This window comes from Phodopus roborovskii, unplaced genomic scaffold (genome assembly GCF_943737965.1).
Source record: "Phodopus roborovskii unplaced genomic scaffold, PHOROB, whole genome shotgun sequence".
NCBI lineage: Eukaryota > Metazoa > Chordata > Mammalia > Rodentia > Cricetidae > Phodopus > Phodopus roborovskii.
In genome coordinates this window covers 4,649,048-4,671,727 of record NW_026126549.1, presented here as the reverse complement: position 1 = coordinate 4,671,727, position 22,680 = coordinate 4,649,048, and the positions used below count along the sequence as shown (strand labels likewise).

The 22,680-nt window shown below is 38.5% G+C and overlaps 1 protein-coding gene across 4 annotated transcripts in view; it reads right to left on the bottom strand.

Annotated features, from left to right (window-relative positions):
- Rbm27 (RNA binding motif protein 27) overlaps positions 1-22,680 on the bottom strand; it is a 61,258-nt gene that overhangs the window by 22,240 nt on the left and 16,338 nt on the right. Inside the window, exons 4-9 of one of the 4 annotated variants that reach the window (XM_051200845.1) lie at positions 17,128-17,219; positions 16,294-16,487; positions 15,491-15,751; positions 14,012-14,305; positions 9,888-10,022; positions 2,413-2,577 (exon numbers count right to left, since the gene is read on the bottom strand). In XM_051200845.1, coding sequence (XP_051056802.1) covers positions 2,413-2,577; positions 9,888-10,022; positions 14,012-14,305; positions 15,491-15,751; positions 16,294-16,487; positions 17,128-17,219 — 1,141 coding nt within the window. The remainder of the gene's footprint in view (positions 1-2,412; positions 2,578-9,887; positions 10,023-14,011; positions 14,306-15,490; positions 15,752-16,293; positions 16,488-17,127; positions 17,220-22,680) is intronic. The other 3 variants (XM_051200846.1, XM_051200847.1, XM_051200848.1) reach the window with 3 other exon arrangements.

Below are 22,680 nucleotides of genomic sequence, written 5' to 3'. Positions count from 1 at the left end.
AGCCTTTTATCCCAGCACTCAGGAGGCAGAGGCAGAGGCAGGCGGATCTCTGTGAGTTTGAGGCCAGCCTCCAAAGCAATACAGAGAATATCTGGCTCGAAAAAACAAAACAAAATCAAACAAACAACCCCTCTTAGGAATTTGCTGAATTCTAAAAGCATGACTGTAGTCTAAATAAGCTAAATCACTCTCAATTCTCTTGCCTTGAGTACTATATTTCCCCTCAACTTCAGGTTCCATGAGCACAAAGCACCAACTCCAGGTTTAGAATAATTAAATGCCACTGAGGGGCAACCAATTGAGACATCTAGCAGCAGAACTAGAGCTGCTCCCTCTCATCCACATATTCTCTCATTTTCTTCCCTTCCACTTTTGAAAGCAGTTTATGGCGTGGTATAAAACATCAATAGATTAAAAACTGATTCCTTATAATAAAATGATAAATGATTATGAATATTAGTCACCATTGTGGTCTGTGGTCCCTCCTCCTGGGAGAATGGCCAAGTTAATAAATGAATGTAACAGTTCCTACTTCAGGGTTTACACTCATTCTCAGGAGTTATACTCAGCCTAAAGCTTCCTGATGATGACTTAATAAAACAAATGATACAGTTAATCTGCCAGAGCATTCTTGGATGTCATCTGAATTTTGTCAGCTCCTACTCTAAGTACATCCTTATAACTTTTCGTTTCTCTGTATATAGACTAGTGCACATGTGTGCACACATGTGGAAGACAGATGCCAGTGCTCTCTATTTACCACAATCCCTTACCATCTTATTTCCTGAGATAAAGTCTTTCACTGAACGTTCAGCTACAGTGTTTGTCCAGCAAACCCCACGAGTTCTCTCAACTCAGCCTCCAGTGCCAGAATGATAGACATGTGTCAACATGCCCAGATTTTTATATGGGTACTGGCAATTCAAATTTAGTTCCTTACAATGTGGGGGCAAGCATTATGCTGAATGATCCATGCCCTGAAATTTTGTTGTTATTGTTAAGTCAACAAGACAGAATTATATCACTTATCAAGAGAAATTTGCTTTAGTGTAGTATAGCTTAAAAGTAAATCCAAACGATATTTAGAATTTAAGTATGTAAACTATCTGAGCACTAGTTTGAGGATAATATGTAAAATAACAAATTCTTCAGTTATGCTGTTCTGGGCTAGTTTTATGTGAACAAGCTAGAGTTATCTGAAAGGAGGGAACTTCAACTGAGAAAATGCCTACATAAAGATCCAGCTGTAAGGCATTTTCTTAATTAGTGATTAATGGGAGAGGGCCAAGACCATTGTGAGGTCTTGGCTTCTATAAGAAATCAGGCTGAGCAAGCCAATAAGCAGCAACCCTCCATGGCTACTACATGAGCTCCTGCCTTATTTGAGTTCCTGCCCTGACTTCCTTTGCTGACGAACAGTGATGTGGAAGAGTAAGCCAAATAAACCCTTTCCTCCCCAAGTTTCTTTGGTCATGGTGTACATAGTATTTCATCACAGCAATAGTAACCCTATGTAAGAGACATACCAACTATAAATTAACAAAATAACACTACAACTTTTAAGAAAATCAGCAAAGTATGGTTCAAAGTTTTCAATTATTGTCTAGTAGCAACAGAAACTTTTCCACCGTTGCAGCTACAAAAAGATTCATAATTTATATAATCAAATGACCTTGTTCTGTGACCCCTGGGTGCATAAAACCCCAATAAATGTAATAATTCTGCAGTCAGGCCAGGCATGGTGACACACTTGAAAACCTAGCACACTTGATTCTAAGTTCAAGGCTAACCTAAGCTATGTAGTGACCCTTGTTTGTTTTTTTTTTAAAAAACCCTTTAGTTAGTTATGAACTAGAATCCAAAGGCAAAGTGAGGAAAATATCTAATTTAAATAGAGAGACTAACAAGATACCAACAAAGCATAGCACAGATGTTCAAAACATACATTAATAGGGCAAAATAATTTTCAAAAATACTACATTCATTATGCGCAATCTATCCATACAACAGGGAGTAGAAACAAGGGAATAAACTACGTTTATCTACCACCAGCAAGAAACCAGAAACTTATTTTTATTTCAAAGAAAAATTACCCTAGTTTTTCTTATACTATACAAGTAATTAACTAGAAAATACCCGAGCAGATACCATCTTTCTCTCTACCTCAAGGAAGATGTGACAGTTACCAAGGCACTGAATGTAAATATACAGGACAACAGAAATGACAGACACACACAGAGGGCCTAATCATCAACAACCACTAGGGACAAACCACAGAAGCAGAGAAACAGAAAATACTCTAAGAGATTTAATGGGAACTTTCAACAGGTCAGAATGCCAGGTCATCTGTTAAGCTGACCAGTTTAAGGTATAAAAGAGGTGAGGTGGATGGCCATCTGAAGCAAAGCTTACCTGGGACCAGAGGGGTGGGGCTGGAGACTGAGGTATGATACCCAATGGAGGATCCCATGAGGTTTCGAGGTGGCACCAAACGAGCTGCCAACAGAGGAGGCGGTGTCCCCAACTGAAGTCGCTCAGATGCAGCAGCACCATGTTCACGAGAATACATGGGCTGTCCTACAGAGGAAAGAATAGGAGGGCAGCTGGGATTGAGAGTCACAAGCTTGCTTCTCTGAGGCAATGGTATACTTCCTGAGACTGTGAGCCAAGACAGAGAAATTACAACAACAGGAACAATAGTAGAGAAAGACATTATTGAGATCCTAACTCAAGAAAACACAGACATGCAACTGGTTAGGATGCATCAAGGTACAAAGAAACTAGCATTGTATCTATAACCTGCCTTTTAGAATATTCTCTACCTTGAGAGAGAGGGCTCTGTGTAGTACATTCTTGCCTCAAAGTCACTATAAACTTGAGGCTAACATTGAACTCTTGGTCCTATTGCCTCCATGGCCCAAGTTCTGGGATCGCAGGTATACAACACCACATCTGGCTTTCTATCTCTTTGAATCTTAAATGGAATAAATGCATGCTAATTTTATCTAAAGCTGAACAATGATCAGTGTGCCAACCAAGTTACAGAAAGGCACCCTGAGCTGTAATTTCACAAAGAATCTGATATTTGATGAGCTGTGCAGATATATGAAGGCTGTCATGCACATACCCCTCTAATCACAAGCAAAATGTCAACTCTGCACAAAATATACTCCCATATCTAAAATCAGGGAAAAAAATAGTAAGAAATACAAAACAAACTACCATAGCCTCACAAAGAGTAAGCAAGGTTCACTAGCAGAAAATTCAAAAGGTAGTGAAAATTTGTTAGCACCACAGAAAAGGTGACATGAAGAAAAATGCAAATAGACCAATACTAGATATAGGAAATGATTCTAGATTTTAGGTGCCATGTTTTAAAATAAAGTACATTGAGGGGACAGAACACAAATGCAGGTGCACACACACACACACACACACACACATACATATATGTATACTGACACAAATTCTATACAACAGGATTGGAAAAATACAAAGTATCACAGAAGAATACCTTCCTTTGGTTTCTATTTAGTACCATTCCCTGACAACATATGAAACATAAAAACTTGTTAATATTTTATGCCACAAGGCCAGACACTCAAGGCAACATAAGATATAATAAATCAAAGTTAGAAAAATTTTAACATGTGACTAAATGTCCTTACAAGTTGTACAGTTCCTTTTGATTTTTAACACACTCAGATAAGACAAGGCACAAAGTAATCACTTGATTTCATAGTACTAAGAAGAAATAGGTTAAAATCTCCCATCTTTTCTGTCTACATGCATGGAGACAAGATGACAAACCTCCTTGCAAAACACATGAGGTAACTACATATTTAACACCAATCTTAAGTCTGTTTTAAACAAGTCAATCACTACAATGCAACAACAATTTAAAACACCCTCATTCATTTGAAAATAGTCCTAACCATGTCCTACAACAGAGAATTCTGTGTGAAAAATAACCAAGAGAAAACAAAAGAAACATAATGCCAATTTGTATGATGGCTTTAAATTTATGGTGCTACACAAATCGAACTAGTACATGTAACCAACAACTAGACTATAGGGCAAGCTTGTACAACTTCTACTTTTAAAACCACAAGACAATATTCAATTCAAACACTAAGAAAGGTGGCTATGAGTTGGTTAGATGCATGCCTGGTGTCTATGGAGGCCAGAAGAGGGTGTCACATAACCCGGAGTTATGGACAGTTGTAAGCTGCCATGTGGGTGCTCAACGAATATCAGTGCTCTTAACTAACGAGCCATCTCTCTAGCCCCTAAAATTTTCCAATACACTAAAAATATACATAAGGTTCTTTATTTGAACAAACCAAATTATGCTGTTTAGAATTACCAATTACATTATTTACAATAGAAAACTTGAGTAATTTTAAAGGTTCAACTTAAGTCTCAAAGACAGTATTTAGAATGAAAAAAAACATCAAAATCAACTAAAGATAATGAAAAATTTATTACTGAAAAACTATTATATTCTCTGATATTTCTGTGTATGTGTGTGTTAATATATTCCCGTGAATGTACATGTGTGTCACTGTGTGTGTGGGGGGGTGCTCAGAGGACAACCTTGGGTGTCAGCTGTCCCTCAAGAGTCCAGTGAATCTGCCTCTCTTCTTACTGTAGGAGTACGCACTACATGAATTGTGCTACACATCTGGCTTTGCCTATTCAGGGAATCTGGACTCCAGTTTTCATACTTGCACAGCACGTTCTTTACCCATTTGAGCCACTGCCCCATGCATCTCCAATTTTCAATTTTTTTTTTTTTTTTACACATTTGATTCCTACTGCAGACCAATGTACTGATGGTTTAATCACAGAACTTATCGCGTGTGTGCGTGCGTGCACGCACGTGTGTGTGTGTGTATGTGTGTGTGTGTGTGTATGCATGTGGAAATACGTGTAGATCAGAAGAACACTTGCACTGGCTCTCTAGAATCAAACTTGGGTCACAAGGTTTGGAAGCAAGTACCTCCTCTTTACCCACTGAGCCATCTCACCAGGTCCCTGAAATTGTGTTTTAAATGCTATCGTGTGTGTAAATGTTCATATGGGCACATGCATGTGAAGATAAAAAGTTGACCTCACTTCCAGACTAATGTGGTTTGATCACGCCAGACCGCCTGAAACAGAGTACAAGCTAATCCTACATTCAAAACAGCTGGACAAAACAGCCCTACAGACTACAGCCAGGATATCTGAATCTTCTTGGAATTCACCCCAAGACAGCACCCCTTACCAGCAGGAAGGAGCTTGGAAAGAACGACGCCCAAATTCCCAAATATTGTGTATGTTTGTTTTCATTTAATTGGACTTTGTTATATAAAATTAAATAAAATAAAAAAAAAAGTTGACCTCAATATCTTTCTACATTGCTTTTGTTTTCTACCTTTTGTCTTTTAAAAAAATGAGACAGGGTCTCATGTATATTTAGTTGGCTGCAAATATACTATGTAAATGAGGATGGCCTTTAATTCCTTATTTTCCTGCCTTTACAGGCATATGCCACCATCTCTGGTTTTACGTGTTACTGAGCCTAAAACCTGGAACTCAGGGCTTCATGCCATGTAGACAAGCATTCTACCAGCTAAGCTACATCCCCATCCTGCCTCTTACTTTTAAGACAAATCTTTCACTGGACCTATAACAGCTCCAGGAATCCATCTGTTTCCCCACCTGCAGGACCAGAGCTTAAGGCATTCACTACTCTGCTAACTCTTAATAGTGCTGGAGACCCAAAGCAAGATCCTCAGGCTTACATGGTGCACACTTTACTGAGCCACTGCACCTCCCTATATATTTGTTTGTTTTTGTTTTGCTTTTCAAGACAGGGTTTCTCTGTGCAGCTTTGGAACCTGTCCTGTAACTAGCTTTGAATGACACAATTATGACTTATCTGATATTAATATTCAATATGCCAACAAATTAATTCTCTTTAAAACACTGATACAGCATCTAAGACTATAAAGTAGTAAAACACAAATACCAATAGGAAATTGCCACTTTTTACTGGTTTAAAAAAAAAAGTGGTAATTACTAAAAAACTGCTTTTACTCTTAAGATTTTCATCTTTTATGTATTAAATTGGGGGGAGGGCTGTTTTATTTTGTTTTTCTTGAGATAGGGTTTCTCTTTGTATCCCTGGCTGTCTTGGAACTCACTTTGCAGATCAGACTTGTCTGAAACTCAGAGAACCGCCTGTCTCTGTTTCCCAAGTGCTGGGATTAAAAAGGTATGCCCCGCCACCACCTGGCTTAAAATGTATTTTTAAGATTAAAATGACACTAAATATTTCCCTATGCCATCCTCTGTTCTGACATAGAAATTGATAATTTTATTTGTTCTAATAGTCGTATGTCTATTACCAGACTCTGAGAAACAAATGTTTGGAATTTCTATTCTAAAATATTACACTCTCTTTTTAAAGACATGAGTGAAACTACGTGAGATCTATTACGTTACAATCTTTTGATTGACACATTTTAAGCACCAAGCAAATATTTTAAGAATTAATGAATATTAAATCAGGTCACTGGGATTACTGGTAACTGCCAAATTTTTAAAAATTAACACCAGCTGAATGTGGTGGCATACACCTTTATTTAAAACCCAGAACTCAGAAGATAGAAGTAGGTACAACTCTTGAGTTTGAGGTTAGTTTGGTCTACAGAGTGAGTTCCAGGACAGATATTTAAAAAAAACAACAACAACAACAACAAAAAATAACCTTGTCTCAATAACACCAAGCAGAATATTTATAGCGTGTCACAATGTACAATTTGGTATAAAACAAATGGGATACTACCAGATTTTTTTAAAGCAGAATTTTTACTACGACTCTACACTAAATTTAATAACATAAAAATATGCTGTTTACTGCAATAAATGTAGGTTTTCATATTTTTAAGTACAAAAGCCATTTTGAACTGTGAACAGATGACTGACAGAGAAATGACAAAAGAGTTAACCGGCGCACTGGTCACTATTACAGAAAACTAGATTAACAGGTACAGGGCATACTGTACATATCTGAGGGTCATTATAATATTGTCTTCTTTTTTATGTCTATTTGATATTTCTCATAAGTAAAAACAATAGCAACAATAAAACAAGCCTGCACTGCTTAGAAGAGAGTAGTTATTGAAAGACCATGCGACAGAAGAAAACGTCAGAAAGATTTCTGATTTATATTCATAAATGGACAATAAACAGACCTATGTTTAAGTATGTACTGTTATGAAACAAATGCTCGTGTGTTAAGTAAAAATCTGAAACAGGACATGAATGTTTCTCAAGACTTGAACCTTGCAGCAGAAAAGAAGCACGCGCGCTAGGTTTTTTCTTTTCCTTTCCTTCCTTCCTTTCTTCCTTCCTTCCTCCCTCCCTCCCTCTCTCTCTCTTTCTTCTTTCTTCTTTTTTGGTTTTTCAAGACAGGGTTTCTCTGTGTAACCCTAGCTATTCTGTAACTTGCTTGTAGACCAAGCTAGCCTTGAACTCACTGAAGTACACCTACCTCTGCCTCCTGAGTGCCAGGGATTAAAGATTCACACCACCATCTGGCTGGGCTAGGTAATTAAAAAGCAAAGCAAGGTTGGAGCTTTGTATTACATGCTAGAGGCACATGTTCAAACCCACCATCATTAAAGGAAGAAGGGCAGGAATGTGTCAGTCATACAATGATGTCCACATGAGTAGTTGAAACTTTCACCCATCAACAAAGCCAAAGGTAGAGGCAGAGATTTAAGAATAGGCTTTATTTTCAGAGGTTGAAATGTGATGAGAATATAGGAACTACATAGAATGTAACTAATTCTTTTTTTTTCTTTTGTTTTTTGTTTTGTTTGGAGCTCTATAGACCAGGCTGGCCTCGAACTCAGAGATCGCCTGCCCTTGCCTCCCAAATGCTAGGATAAAAGGTGTGCACCACAACGCATAACATAGACTATAACTAATTTTTTACAGATTCCTAGATGCCAAAGACATGGTAGATACCTTACAGAAATATAAATTCATTTCCCTTCACAAGAATAATAATGAAGCACATCACTATCATTTCAGAAAAGGAAACTGAGGTACAGAAGTCAATGAACTTGGCCTAGATGAGCAGGAGTAGGTAAAGCACCAGGGTCTTAAACTAGGTCCAGATACTTTACTTGTTTGCCTCTGCGACATGGAAGATGAGGAAGTGTCTCAGAGGCATTGCAAATTTACAAGCATGGATACACAAAAACAGAGCATACTACCATTTCTGCAAAGGAAGAGCTCGTAATCTGACTATAAAACAACCAGTTTTTGGATTGTTTTTGGTTTTTTGAGATAGTTGCTTGAGTTGCCCAAGGCAGCTTCATACTTGTTATGTGGTTGGACTGGCCATGAACTCTTTTTTTTGAGACAGGGTTCCCCTGTGTAGCTTTGGACCCTGTCCTAGAACTAGCTCTTGTAGACCAGACTGGTCTCAAACTCACAGAGATCTGCCTGCTTCTGCCTCTCAAGTGCTAGGATTAAAAGCATGAGCCAATTCTGCCCAGCTTGGACATGAACTCACTCCTGCCTCCACCTCCCAAATGCTGGATTTACAGGAATATACCACCATGCCTGGCTTAATTAACTTTTTAAAAATTTTCTGAAAAATAACTTTAAAAGATATATTTCAAGCTGAGTTGGCACACATCTTTAAATCCTAGCTCTCGGGAGGCAGGAGAAGGCAGACTTCTGAGTCTGATTGAGGCCAGCCTTGACTAAAGGGTGAGTTATACGACAGCCAGGACTACACAGAGAAACCTTGTCTCGAAAAACAAGAACAAACAAAATCAACCAACACTTGGTTTTTAAAAAGGTGTAAGTCAAAAGAAACACTTTAAAAATTAAATAATGTTTAAAATGTGCTAAATACTAATTTAAGTTTTCTGTCTTTACTTCAACTATTAGACTTTTTATTTGAGTCTTATACTTCTTAGAAGACAGGCCACATGTATTAGAGATTCCTTTAGCAAAAACTGAATGAAGTGACTATGAAGAAACTCTATACTGCCAGTGTACAGCAGCCAACAGAGGGCTCCTTGCTTCTCTCCACCTAGCATACAAAATTAAAATACGACCATATGACATAGTCACTTTGTGAATATGAATGCAACTGTACAGTTAAGAATCCCACAAAAATAACACCCACCCCTCCCCACCCAAGACAGGGTTTTTCTGTGTAACAGCCCTGGCTGTCCTGGAACTTGCTGTGTAGACCAGACCACCTTCGAAGCCACAGAGATCAGACTGCCTCTGCAGTGCTGGGATTAAAGGTGTGCACCACTGCTCAGCAAGAATAGCACAATGCCACAATCCATGTGTGAAGAGCAGAGGACAATTTGCAAAAGAGTCCTTTCTCTTCTTCCAATATGTCGGACCCAGGGATCAAACTCCGGTTCTGAGGTTTGGTGGCAACCCACCAAAAACACACTTTGAGTCAGGCTGTCTTCCTTCCAATCTCTAGACTGCTCCAGATATAATGCTGATGCCAGGCCAGGCAGAAATGACACCACAGTACTGCAGCCCAAATTGCAAGACCCTGGCCTTGAACCAAAACTGTATGACTAGACTGGGAGTTACACTCAAAGCAGCCCACGCTAAGTTTCTGGAATTGTACACCACCCAATCTGGACTGCCATCTGTACAGGATACATCCCCAGAAGCTACACACAGAGTCTTTATCAGAATATCCTGTCCCTTGTCCCACAAGGCGCAAAAGCCATAATTACAAGTGGCACTCCATTTACTGCCCATTGTCTGCCCTGTGTATGAAAAACTGATTTGTTTATAAACAAAAGCAAACAAATTAAGAATTCCTGGGAGTGATATTTACTTACTTTCTGATACTGTATAAAGGAGGTTCTGGGGTAAAGGAGGAGGTAGTCTTGCTCCCACTGGTGCAAGATTGGGCACTGCACTTGTCCCAGGCTGGTCACGGCTGTTTATTAAGCTTGACTGTGAAATGGGAGGTCCTACAGAACAAGTAAAAAGTAACAAGAACAGAATTAATAATCACTAGTAAGAGCAGGATACCGATACCAATTTATTTGGACTTAACAATCCTGATGACACTCCTAGTTCTCCAACAGGCAAAGCGTATCACAAATGAAGGGAAGTGGGACTGAGGGCCTGCAGGCAGGCATGAGAATGACAGGAAGAAAGTTGAGGTACAGTAGATGGCTTAAGCATATGTGAGCAATAAACATGAATAAGCAATTATGAATACAATGGAAAGTATCAAAGATGTAGTGAATCTGAACCACGGTGGCTTTCCCCTCTAATCCTAGCACTTGAGTGGCAGAGGTAGGCAGATCTCTGTGAGTTCAAGGCCAGTCTGGTCTACATAGGCATTCCAGAATAGCCAGGATTATACAGAAAGATTTTGTAACCACTCCCCACACCAAAAAAAGTAGAGGGTTAGGCTGGAGATAGTCCAGTTGGTGGAGTGCTTGCTTAGCATGCACAAAACTTTGATTGGGATTCCCCAGCATGATGGCACATGTTTGCAACTGCAGCTCTTGGAAAGTAGAGGTAGAAGGCTGAGGAGTTCAAGATCCCCGTTTCTAAATAAATAAATGAAGATCAAGGGTGGTAAGGATGTAGCTCAGTGGTTGTGTCTGGTATTTGTCTGGCATTTGCAAGACCCTGAGTTCAACTGTCAGTACCCCAAAAACAAATTAAATAGGTAAATAAAGAGAAAAGCTTAAGAGAATAAGAATCACTTTAACATATATTGTAGAAGTAATATATTTTCTTCCTAAGCTTCAGTTATATGCTGTATTTTCATACTACTTTTATCATTTATTTAATTAACTTACATGTGTGAATATTTTGCCTGCATGTATGTACATCGTATAAAATTATGCTGTGCTTAGAGGTAGGAGAGGGCAACAAATCCCCTGGAACTAGTTATGAATGTTTGTGAGCCACCATGTGGATGCTGAGAACTGAACCCAGACCTTCAGGAAGAGCAACAACTGCTCATAACTGCTAAACTATCTCTTGACCCCCTTTGGTCAATATTTAATATTCACAGTTGCTAAGTTAAGGGCTAGAGCTATGGCTCAATGGTCAAGTGATTGCCTGATATACTGTTAACTTCTGTCAATGCTACACAAACAAATTAGTCTCCAGGAAAAGAAACTTGAATGAAGAACCTCCTCCATCAGACTTGTCCCCAGGCATGTCTATGGGACAGGTTCTTGATTGCTAATTGAGTAGGAGAGCTCAGTTCACTGTGTGTCCTGGGTACAAGAAATGTACCTAAACAAATTAGTACAGAGCATTCCTCCTTTGTCTCTGCTTCAGTTCTTACTTGGCTCCCCTCACTGATGGACTGGTTGTGAGCTCTAAACTGAAACAAACACTTTTTACTCACAAACCCCAGTTTCAGTCACTATTTTAACATAGCAACAGAAAGAAAACTAGGACCCAAAGCATACACAGATCCCTCCCTTCAAGGTGCAATCCCAGTCACCCCCTCCCCAACAAGGTGAAGTTGAAAAACAATCACCTGCATATTAAATCCTTATATATTACCAACTTTTAAATTTTTACTTTGTGTGTGTTTGTGCTCACATATGTAAGTTCACGTGCTACAGAATACATATGGTCAGAGGGCAAGCTGAGGGAGCTGGTTCTCTCCTTCTGCCATATGGACACCAAGGATCAAACTCACGTCATCAGGCTAGGTGGCAAGCTCCTGGAGTCTGCTGAGCCATCTCATGGCACATTTTATGATTATTGTTGTTGTTGTTATTGTTAATGGAGGAGAAGTTAGCCATAGTGTGCATGTGGTGGTCAGAAGACAAATCTATGCAGTCAGTTCTCTCCGTGTTCTAGATGAGAACGTGGATTACAGGCTTACACAGCAATTACCTCTACCTGCTGAGTCATCCTGCCAGCCATTTTGTTACCAACTTTAATGGGTTGTATACTTTACTGCAGGGAGGCTTAGCAATGGGTACAGTTATGATTGTGCTAAACTATTATTCCTAATTGTTTTAATTAGTTTTCGTGCTAGGGACAAAAATCAGGTCCTCACACATAGTTAAGCACGGTAGTACTGAGCTATACCAGAGCCCTAAAATAAAAATAAAGTGCTTTAAAAAAAGAAAAACAGGGGTTGGAGACAGAGCTCAGAGATTAAAAGCATTGAGTGTTCTTCCAGAGATCCTGAGTTCAATTCCCAGCAACCACATGGTGACTCATAACCATCTGTCGTGAGATGTGGTGCCCTCTTCTGGTATGGAGGCAGAACACTATACATAATAAATAATTCTTTTTTTTCTTTCTTTCTTTCTTTCTTTCTTTAAGAAAAACAGCTGGGCAGTGGTGATATATGCCTTTAGTCCCATTGCTCAGGAGGTAGAGGCAGGCAGATCTCTGAGTTCAAGGCCAGCCTGGTCTACGGATCGAGTTCCAGGACAGGCTCCAAAACTACACAGAGAAACCCTGTCTGGAGGGGAAAAGAAAAGAAAAGAAAAATAGTGCTGGGGATATGGCTCACAGGTTGACAGTTTGCCCAGAATGCAAGAAGCCCTGGGTTCAATCCCCAGAACTGAAGAAGAAAGAAAGAACCAGATGATGCAGACCTGTAATTGCAGTTTCTTAGGAGGCTACATACAGCAAGAAGATCTGAAGGTCAAAGCCTGCCTGGACTACAGCTAAAGTTCAAAGCCAGCCTACAGCAGAGCTTAGTGAGACCCTGATGCAAAGAAAATTGAAGGGGCTGAGGGTGAGCCTGGGTGGGGAGTGCTTGGCGAGGCATGAGTGAAGTCCTAAACCAAGAACAGAGAAATACTGCTTAAATTAAATAGCAATAATTTTTAAAATAATAACCTGCTATTCTTTAATAATGCAATGTTACATGTAACTAGATATTTTCTTAGACCTTTACATAGATATAAATAATTCATTACAATTGAATTTTAAAAGTTTAGTCTTATTCCTGTTCTTGCTATACTCATAACCTTACCTGACTGTCTGCTCAGCCTCCAGAGTGCTGGGTAACAGGCGTGTGTCACCACACCCAGCTAGCAACCACTAATACTTCTTATGCTTGAGTGGGAGGTATTAAGGTACACACACCCATGCATGTTTACAGAGGTGGGAAAAGGATGTCAGCTGTCATGCTCTGTTACTAGCCACCTTATTCCCTCTAGATCCTCTCTCTGAACCCACAACTAGACTGGCAGACAACAACCCCAGCAATCCTCCTGTCTCTACCCTACCAGCTCAGAGATGGGTTACAGGTACACAGCCACATCTGGCTTTTAATGTCAACACCAGGTATTTGAACTCAGATCCTCATGCTTGCACAGCAAGTACTCTTACTGACTGAGCCATCTCTCAGACCCTTAATAAGGCCATTTTAAAACATTTCTTACTCTTGATTTGGGTGGATACAATAAATGCATATTCTTTTTTTAAAAAACACAAATAAAGTCTTTTTCAGTAAAGAAATTCACATGGAAATACACACTGTTAAATGGCATGGCATTTAGAATTTACTCCCACAAAAACAAATCAAACCAAAACACTATGAGGAAAGAGTTCAATCAAGGTTGACTGAATAGATAATCATAGGCCAATTAGACAAATACTGCCTAAGTTAGTAGTCATCCTCTAAAGAGTATGTAATTTTTTTTAAATCTCATTATTTTAATATTCTTGAAGAGATTTTCTTTAAGTACTAAGAAAATCCATATATCTTCCAGTATACTAACATCTTAAGATACTAACAAGGTTTCATCTCCATGTCAACACAAGGTAGGCTACTACAAACAAAGATCACACTGCAGGTACAGTAAAGAACAGCAGAAAGTAAGCACATCTTAACTATGGGAGTATATTTTAAATTTCATTACTGTTTTCCAAATATTTTAATAGTTAGCAAAAGGGATGAGGTTCTTCTAATACAACTCATCAACAAAACAAGATTCAACCAACACATACTTACTTGGTATGGGAAGCACAACGGAAGGTGGAGGCTGACCATGTCCTTGAGGAACAGGAAGTCTCATACTATGACCAGGGCCTGGGCCTGGACCGGGACCAGGACCAGGGCCGGGACCAGGGCCTGGACCTGGGCCTGGCATTGGAGGCATTAACATTCCGGGAGGTGGTGGAGGAGGAAGCCCAGGAGGAGGGGGTGGGAAGGGAATCATACTTGGCAGAGCAACTTCATCAACAACTAGAGGATCATTCCCATGATCAAACTGACAAAGGTCACCAAGTACACAAAATCCTCTTTCTGTAAGAATTAAAATTAAAAAAACAAAAACAAAAGCCTTATTACGATCTACTTAGAGTTCAAAGAATAAAACAAATTCCAGAAAACTCAACATCCTAATTTACATTGTAGTTTTTTTTCTAAGAAGTGGAAAATCTCCGTAGGGCTTGCCTGTGAGTGACCACATAACCTTGAGGCAAGCGTATTCTCTATTCTCTATGACAGTATGACCTATTGAAATTTTATAACAGCAGGGTCAAACAGGATACTAAGTAGCTATGTAGATTAACCAAGCTGTTAAATTTTTATAAGAAAGAAGTGTGGTGGTGACTACTGTAATCTTAGCACTCTAGAGACTGAGGCAGGAGGATTCCAAGTTTGAGGCCCCTGAGTTACATGCACATTTTAAGCAAGCCTGGGCTACATAATAAACATAATAAAGCTTTCATTTAAAAAAAAAGAAAAAAGAAAAAAAATTTTTAAGAAAAACAAGGTATTTTATCAAATATCCATTTATCAAATGTTTGATAGGAAGGAATAAAAGCCTTAAACTAATTTCATTTCAATGATCTATTTCATAATATTATTTTAAAGCAACCATTCTTGCTATATATGGTTTAAATTTAAAATACTCAAGTAGACAGAAGAAATGACTTACAATGTCCTAAAATTTAATAAGATATCTATAGTTAACAGCAGGTGTTTTTAAAATAGTTGGTAGAAGATCATGAACATTTCTAACACCAAAAAATAAGTTCAAGGTTATAAACATACTAGTTACTCTGATTTGATTACTACATATAGTATAGATGTACTGAAATCTCGCTTTATGCTACAAGTGTGTACAGTATGCACCAATTTAAACAATATTTTAACACTAAATTTCTACTAGGCAAGATGTAGAAGGCTATTTCTTATAGAACTACTTCTAACTGAAAATGAAATGGCTCTAAGTGCATATTTATGATATATGGGTTGAACATATTTTCATACATATGGAATACTAAGTAAGAGCCTCAAAAACACTTGAGGGAGTTCTTCACCTGTCACTGTGGAGTTATTTCCAGGACACTGTAAGTGAAAAACATGACATGGTGCATGAAGAAAACAGTAGCAATCACATAAAAAAAAAAGTAAGGCAAGTTGCCTGCAACACTTGCTTTCTTAGCTGGGAACAGCACATACAAAAGAGAAGGCAATCTTTACCATCATAATCTCTGCAGCGCCTCTTTGGTGGTGGGTTTCGACCAAAAGAATTGGAAGAGCTATGATTGTTATAGTAATTAGACCAGCTCTCAGTTGTGTTTTCAGAATGGTGAGCAGGTGCAATCACAGTGACAGTGCTGGGAATAGACTGCGCCCCAGAGGAATACTGCTCAGAAGAGTTTGGAGGTGGAGCAGATGCGGGCACATAGGAGCTCTCCAGGTCATTTCTTTCGCTCTTAAACTTTGATCTTTCCCTGTGCTCTGTTTTAGAGACAGAAAGAAACAAGAGAGGTCATATGTTTGCATGTTACACTTGCTCAGAACAATGCTGAGAACATTATCCTGAGCTTATTGCGAGACTGAAGCTTAAATGCACTCACTAGTAGTATATTCTAAAAGCAGGAACATATCTCCACAGACTTGTGAAAAACAATGTTTTACAGTAACAACAACTACACTGACAGAATATGGGTCAGTCTTCCCACTGGTATTTTAGGATTTTTCTTTTTATAAACATTGGGCAACCTATACCAAGTCAATTCAATTACTTTCCAGGAAAACAAAACAAAAGAAGGCAATCTTTTACCTAAGTACTGTTGTCACTAATTAAAAAGACATTTGTATTAATTATAAAAATTACTTAAACCTTGATATACTCTATAAAACTTAGAAATACCTTTTAAAAACTGCCTTAATTTTAAGGATATACCAGATTAGTGCTGTCTTTGTAAGACCAATATCCAGCTTTCCCATTTCTCCCACCTGTCAGGTAAGCTTTCCAAGGCTGTTGTCTGTCTACTCACCAACATTCCTGTTTGGATCTCGGTCTTTGCTGCGGCCCCTGCTGCGGCTTCTACTCCGACTCAAGCCTCTGCTCTTACTCCGGCTCTTGCTCCTGCCCCTTCTCCAGTCATACTTCTCACGATACAGCTCATTCCGCTCGTAATACCGCTCATAGTCTCTCCACTTGCCATCCTCTCTTTTCTTCTCACGTGTCCTATAATACACAGATATAAAAGCCATTCGTAGACTCTAGAAATAAGATCTGTGCACAAGTCCAGAGAATAAAATACTCTCTTTATGTCACCACAATTCATAATGTCTATTTTAGAATGCCTCGAGACTACCACTAACTCTTCTAACCATTATTAAAAAGGAGAAGGGTTTTTCCACTTCACGTACACAGAGTAGGGAGAAAATAAAGAAAGGTAAATCCAAAAGTATGAGGAAAGTGGGAGAGAAGATAGAAATCAGAAGGAGAAAGGTGGGGAAAGGCTCAGATAAGTCTTCCTAAACATAGACCACTTTGTGATCAAAGGTGAACATATGCCAAACTGTACCCCTTTCAGCATATGATACTATGGATAATTTTAACACAGAGCACCCCTAAACAAATGGAACATTTCATTATAATTCTCTAAGGAGACTGCTCCCACCCCTGTGCTCTTGGGGAAAGCAAATAATGACTGTTTTTTTTAGACACAGAAGCTAAGACAACAGCAAAAGACAGAACGGAGAGAAGGCAACCCTCAGTACTTTAGAGAGGGTATTGGGATACAGACCATAGATGCTATGTAACTAACTTTGCATACTGAAAGTGGCTTTCAGTACCTTACTATTCAGAGACAAATACAAACCTTCGTTCACTGGACTCTGAACGACTCTTCTGAGGACTAGGATATTTCTTCTTTCTACCATCTCGTTCTTCTTCTGCAGGCTCTTGAAATACCTGTGAGATTTGTTAAAAATAAGATCAGCACCTTCATGGGCAGTGGTGGCATATACCTTTAATCTCAGCACACAGGAGGCAGAGGCAGGCGGATACTTGTAAATTCAAGGCCAGTGTGGTATAGAGTGAGTTCTAGGGCAGCCAGGATTACACAGAGAAACACAGAGAATGATCAGTTCCCCTATAAGTTACAAAACTTAGATAACTGATAAATCTTTCTAGTATAAGGTATAAGCAAACATACTGAATGCTGCGGCCTGAACTAAGTGTGTGGCCCCATACGCCTGAGAGGTAAAAATGGGGCACCCTTAAAGTACCTGAGACCCTGTCTCAAAAGAAAACACACTACTCCTCTCAAAAACAAATACAAACATTCAAGTTATACCATTTATTGACAGAGAATTACATACATATTTAACATACTGTTTTAAGCCATTTCCAAAAAAAGTCAGAGAACAGAGAAAGTAAAAGGCAGGCTTACATTAATTTAAAACAAGGTATGTTAGCTGACTATGGTAGTACTATCACATGATTGAGACAAAAGGATTGTTATGTTTGAGGCCAACTTGGCCTATAAGCAAAACCCTGTCTTTAAAAATAAAGGCAGGTATGATAGCTCATACTCGTCATTCCCACATATGGCAGGGCTGAGGCAGGGGAACTTTCATAAGGATAAGGCTAGTCTATTCCAGGCCTCTAGAGCTAAACAGCAAGGCTTTGTCTTAAAAAAAATTATTATGTATTAAAATAACAAAGCAAAACAGCATGCCAACTCTGAATTAACTTACAGTAGCTAACTATAGTATAAGAAGAGGAAAAGCATGGCATTCTCTAAAGAAAGGTAGGAAAACAGCAATCATTAAGTACCATTCTTAATTTCAAAATACAATAAAACGGGAAATGGTAGCTCACACCTTTAATCTCAAGCACTGAAGACAGGCAGGCAGACCTCTATGTGTTCAAGGCTGGACTGGTTTATACATCAAGACCCAGAATAGCTATGACTACAAAGAGATCCACCTCAAAACACCAAAAATATAAAATAAATAAAAATTAATAAAGTTTGGGCTGAGGTAGTTTTACAATCCTTTAACCCCAGCTCTTGAGAAGCAGAGCCACTGTGAGTTTGAAGTTAGCCCAGTCTACACAGCAAGGCCCTGCCTCAAAATCATAGTAAATAAATAAGTTTGGGTCAGGTATGCTAACATGAGAAAGCAATCCTATTGAGCATTTTGGAGACTAAGAAAGAAGGATCATGAATTTAAGGGAACCCTAGATATCATGAGACCCTCAAAATTAAAAAAATAAAATAAAAAATTGGGGAGTTTGGGGCCTAGCTCAGTAGCAGAATGCCTGCATAGCAAAAACAGGCCTAGAGTTTGATCCTCACTACCACATACAAATGAATCAAATTTGTAAGAACTAAATCAATTTCCAAATAATGGAGAAGCTCCTTATATTATAATATCAAAATCAGAGAATGAGTAAGAAGAGAATGACTAGAAGGTAACAATATAATAAAATGCAGATAGCAGAGCTGGAGATGATAGCTCAGCAGTCAAGAGCACTGGCTGCTCTTCCAGAGGTCCTGAGTTCAATTCCCAGCTTACAACCATCCACAATGAGATCTGGTGCCTTCTTCCAGCCTGTAGGCATACATGCAGACAGAACACTGTATATGTAATAAATAAGTATCTTTAAAAAATAAGATTAAATGCAGATAGCATAATAATAGCAGCCACAACATGGCAAGCACATGGCAGCAGAGACCACACACTCATCCAACTGGATTCGTAAGTCCATTTCCTCTAGCAATGTACAAAGAACACAAATGTATTATTCCACTGAGAAACAACAAGCTGAATCTAGATCATAACAACCCCAAAGAACAAATAGTATTTATTTACAAAATAAAATCTTGGGAAAGTTTTGGTAAAAAGGAACAAACACTGTGTGCAGCAAAAAAAAAAAAAAAAAACTATAGCATACATCTTCTATTGTTTTTCAACATCAGGACAAGCTTTGTCAATGGTCCAAATTCTCTTGCCTTTTCCCCCAGTGGCCAATAATCTAATTATAAAAACAACTGGCAGTACAATGCAGCTGAGGCTCACGAAGTCAAGATGGATAGTCTTGAGATTTGTTTCAGAGCGAGTTGCAAGCTACAAAAGCAGCAACTGAGTAGATCAGGAATTAAACCAATACATTTATGTGTGTGTGTATGAACTATTGTTTATACCAGTAATCAGAGTTAATTCAAACATAAAATCTTAGGAACAAGAAATGCAAGACAACTGTCATTCAATTTTTCAATTTTCACAATTAGGATTTATTACAAAGATACGACAGATGGAACCTTGTAATGATTTTTTTTAAAACTGTTCTTTTAAAACAGGATAATAGAATTTTTAAAAGTACAAATGAACATGTACCATATGAGTAGATTTGCCTGGAGAGGCTAGAAGGCTAGAAAATCCCCTAGAGCTGGAGTTGCAGGTATTTGTTCCATCTAACATGGGAGCTGGGAAGCTCATGAAGAATGGCAATGCTCTATCAACTGATCCATCATCTCTTCAGATCCCAGTTACCGCTTTTGTTAATATTCATATCAAGTGTAACTGAAACAGATTCTCGTAAGTCAGTGAATACCTGCTATGACTACCAAATATCACAAACTATATACTATAAAGCATCAAACAAAAATTTCTATGCCATATTCAAGGAAGGTCTCCATTTTTCCTACTTGAAAAGACATGCCAAACCCTCAGTAGCCTACTTTTTTTTAAAAGACTTTATGAGCCAGGCTCAGCAGCATATACCTTGAAGCCTAGCATTTGGGAAGTGGAGGCAGACAGATCAGATATTCAAGGCCACTTTGAGTTGTATGAGATCCTGCTTCAAAAAATAAAAGTTGGAGACTGGAGAGATGGCTCAGTGGTTAAAAGCGCTGGATTATTCTTCTAGAGAACTTGGGTTCAATTACCAGCACCCACATAGCAACCCAAACTGCCTATAACTCCAGGAGATCCAACACCCTCTTCTAGCCTCTGAGGGCACTATATTCACATGGTACATAGACATACATATATATATATAGGCAGAGCACCCAAACACATAAAATAAAAATAAAGACTATAAAAAATATTAAGTATATACATAAATAAAAAGAAATTATAGAGCACTATATAAGAACAAAGTAAGTGATAACGGTCTCAACTGATCTTAATTTAAAACAGCCACATTTTGTTAAGTCAGTTCAATTATATAGTATTTGGTTAAAAGCACTGGCTGCTCTTCCAGAAGATCTGAGTTCAATTCCCAGTACCCACATATTGGCTAACAAGTGTTTTTAACTCGTTTCAAGGGATTCAATACTCTCTTCAGGCACTATATACACATGGTACACAGACACACATGCAAGCAAAATATCCATACACAAAATAAAAATAAATCTCAAAACATATTTAAAGTAAATGAGAAATGACAACTAAACAACAATCAAAACTCAGAAAGAATACCATACAAAAGGAAAAGGACAGACTATACATATAAGTAAGGAACACTGCTGGGTAAACTAATAAAACTAAAACAGACAGTATATGGTATGAAAGTTAAATATAATGAAAGTGATAATGGTGCTATAATTATCCTAAAGTGTGCAGGCGTGCATATGGTGTGTGTGTGTACAGGTGAGTATACTACATGTGTGTATAAATGTGGAGGCCAGAGGTCTATGTCCGGTGTCTTCCTCTATGACTCCCCACCTTATTCCTTGACACAGATAGTTTCTCTTTCTATACCCGGAGACTGGAGACTAGTACCAAGCAAGCCCCAGGCATCCTCCTGGTAATGGTATTACAGGCACAAGGGCTAGGATTTTGTATAAGGTACTAGGGGTGAGGAGTAGAATCAAACTCTGGCCCTCATGTTTGTGAAGGAAGCACTTTATCAACTGAACAATCTCCTCAGCTTTTTATTGATATGGGGTTTTATGCATCCCACATTTCACATATCCTATTTATTTTATTGCCCTTGAATTCACTATATAGCCAAGGATGACCATGAACTTCTGATTCCTCTGCCCGTGCCATGCAAGTGATGGGATTACAGGAATTTGCACCATTGCACTTGATTTAATGTGTTCAAACCTAATGCTTTGTAAATGTTTGGCCAGCACTCTACAAACTGAGTTCAAGCTCCTGCTCCATAAAAAAAAAAAAAACTTATTGGAAAAGGCAAAAAGATGATAGTTTATGAGAGCAATGACTCAAAACAAACAAACAAAAACCCCCAAAAAACAAAAAAAAAAAAAAAAAAATTATGGTGTAGACATATAATGAAAGTAAATGGGGCAAATCCTCAATAACACATCTAAGGCAAGCATCATATGAGTGCTGTGGATGCTACCTAGAGAATTCTGATAGACAATTCTGATGTAAATTGATCAGTTTCTAAATAAAAGACTTTTAAGTCATTTTGTCTGTAGAATAAAGTACCTTTTAAAAGTCAGAAAATGGGGGTTAGAGAGACAGCTCAACAGTTAAGAGCACATGCTGCTCTTGCAAAGACTCAGGTTCAGTTCCCACAACTCATATGGCAGCTCACAACTGTCTACAACTAGTTCCAGGGAATCCATCTGAGTTCAGAGTACTATTACTGTGGCAAAACACTATGACCAAAAGCAACTTGGGGAAGAAAAGTTTTATTTGGCTTACACTTGCACATCCTAGTAGATCAATGAAGGAAGTCAGGGCAGGAACTGATGCAGAGGCTATGGATGAGTGCTACTTACTAGCTTTTTTTTTTTTAATCATGGATTGCTCAGCCTGCTTTCTTGTAGAACTCAGGACCACCATCCCAGGCAGAGATGGCACTATCCCACAATGGGTTGGGTTCTCACCTACCATCACTAATTAAGAAAATGCCCTACAGACTTGCCCACAGTTGGATTTTATGGAGACATTTTTCACCCACCTTTCTAGTGATCTAGCCTGTGTCAGGCTGACAGTAAACTAGTCAGCACAGGACACAACATCCTCTTCTAGCTTCCATGGTCACCAGATATGCACATGGTACAGACATACATGCAGGCATATACTTACATAAAATAAAAAAAGTCACTTTTATACTTATTTACTTTATGTGTATGAATGTTTTGCTTGCAAGTATGTCTGTGTATCATGTATACTCTGGAACTGGAGTTATAGATGATTGTGAATTGCCATGTGGGTGGTGGGAATCAAACTCAGGTCTTCTGTAAGAACAAGTGCTCTTAACCACTAAGTCAACTCTAAAGCTGATAAAATAAAAACAAAGATTTCTTTTAAAAGTTGGAAAATATTTCTTTAGTCCTGGTACTGGATTAAAGACTACCTATATTTATTTGTACATACAAATCTTTTTTTCAGCTGGTAAGTGGTGATATATTCCTTTGAACCCAGCACTTCGGAGGTAAAGACAG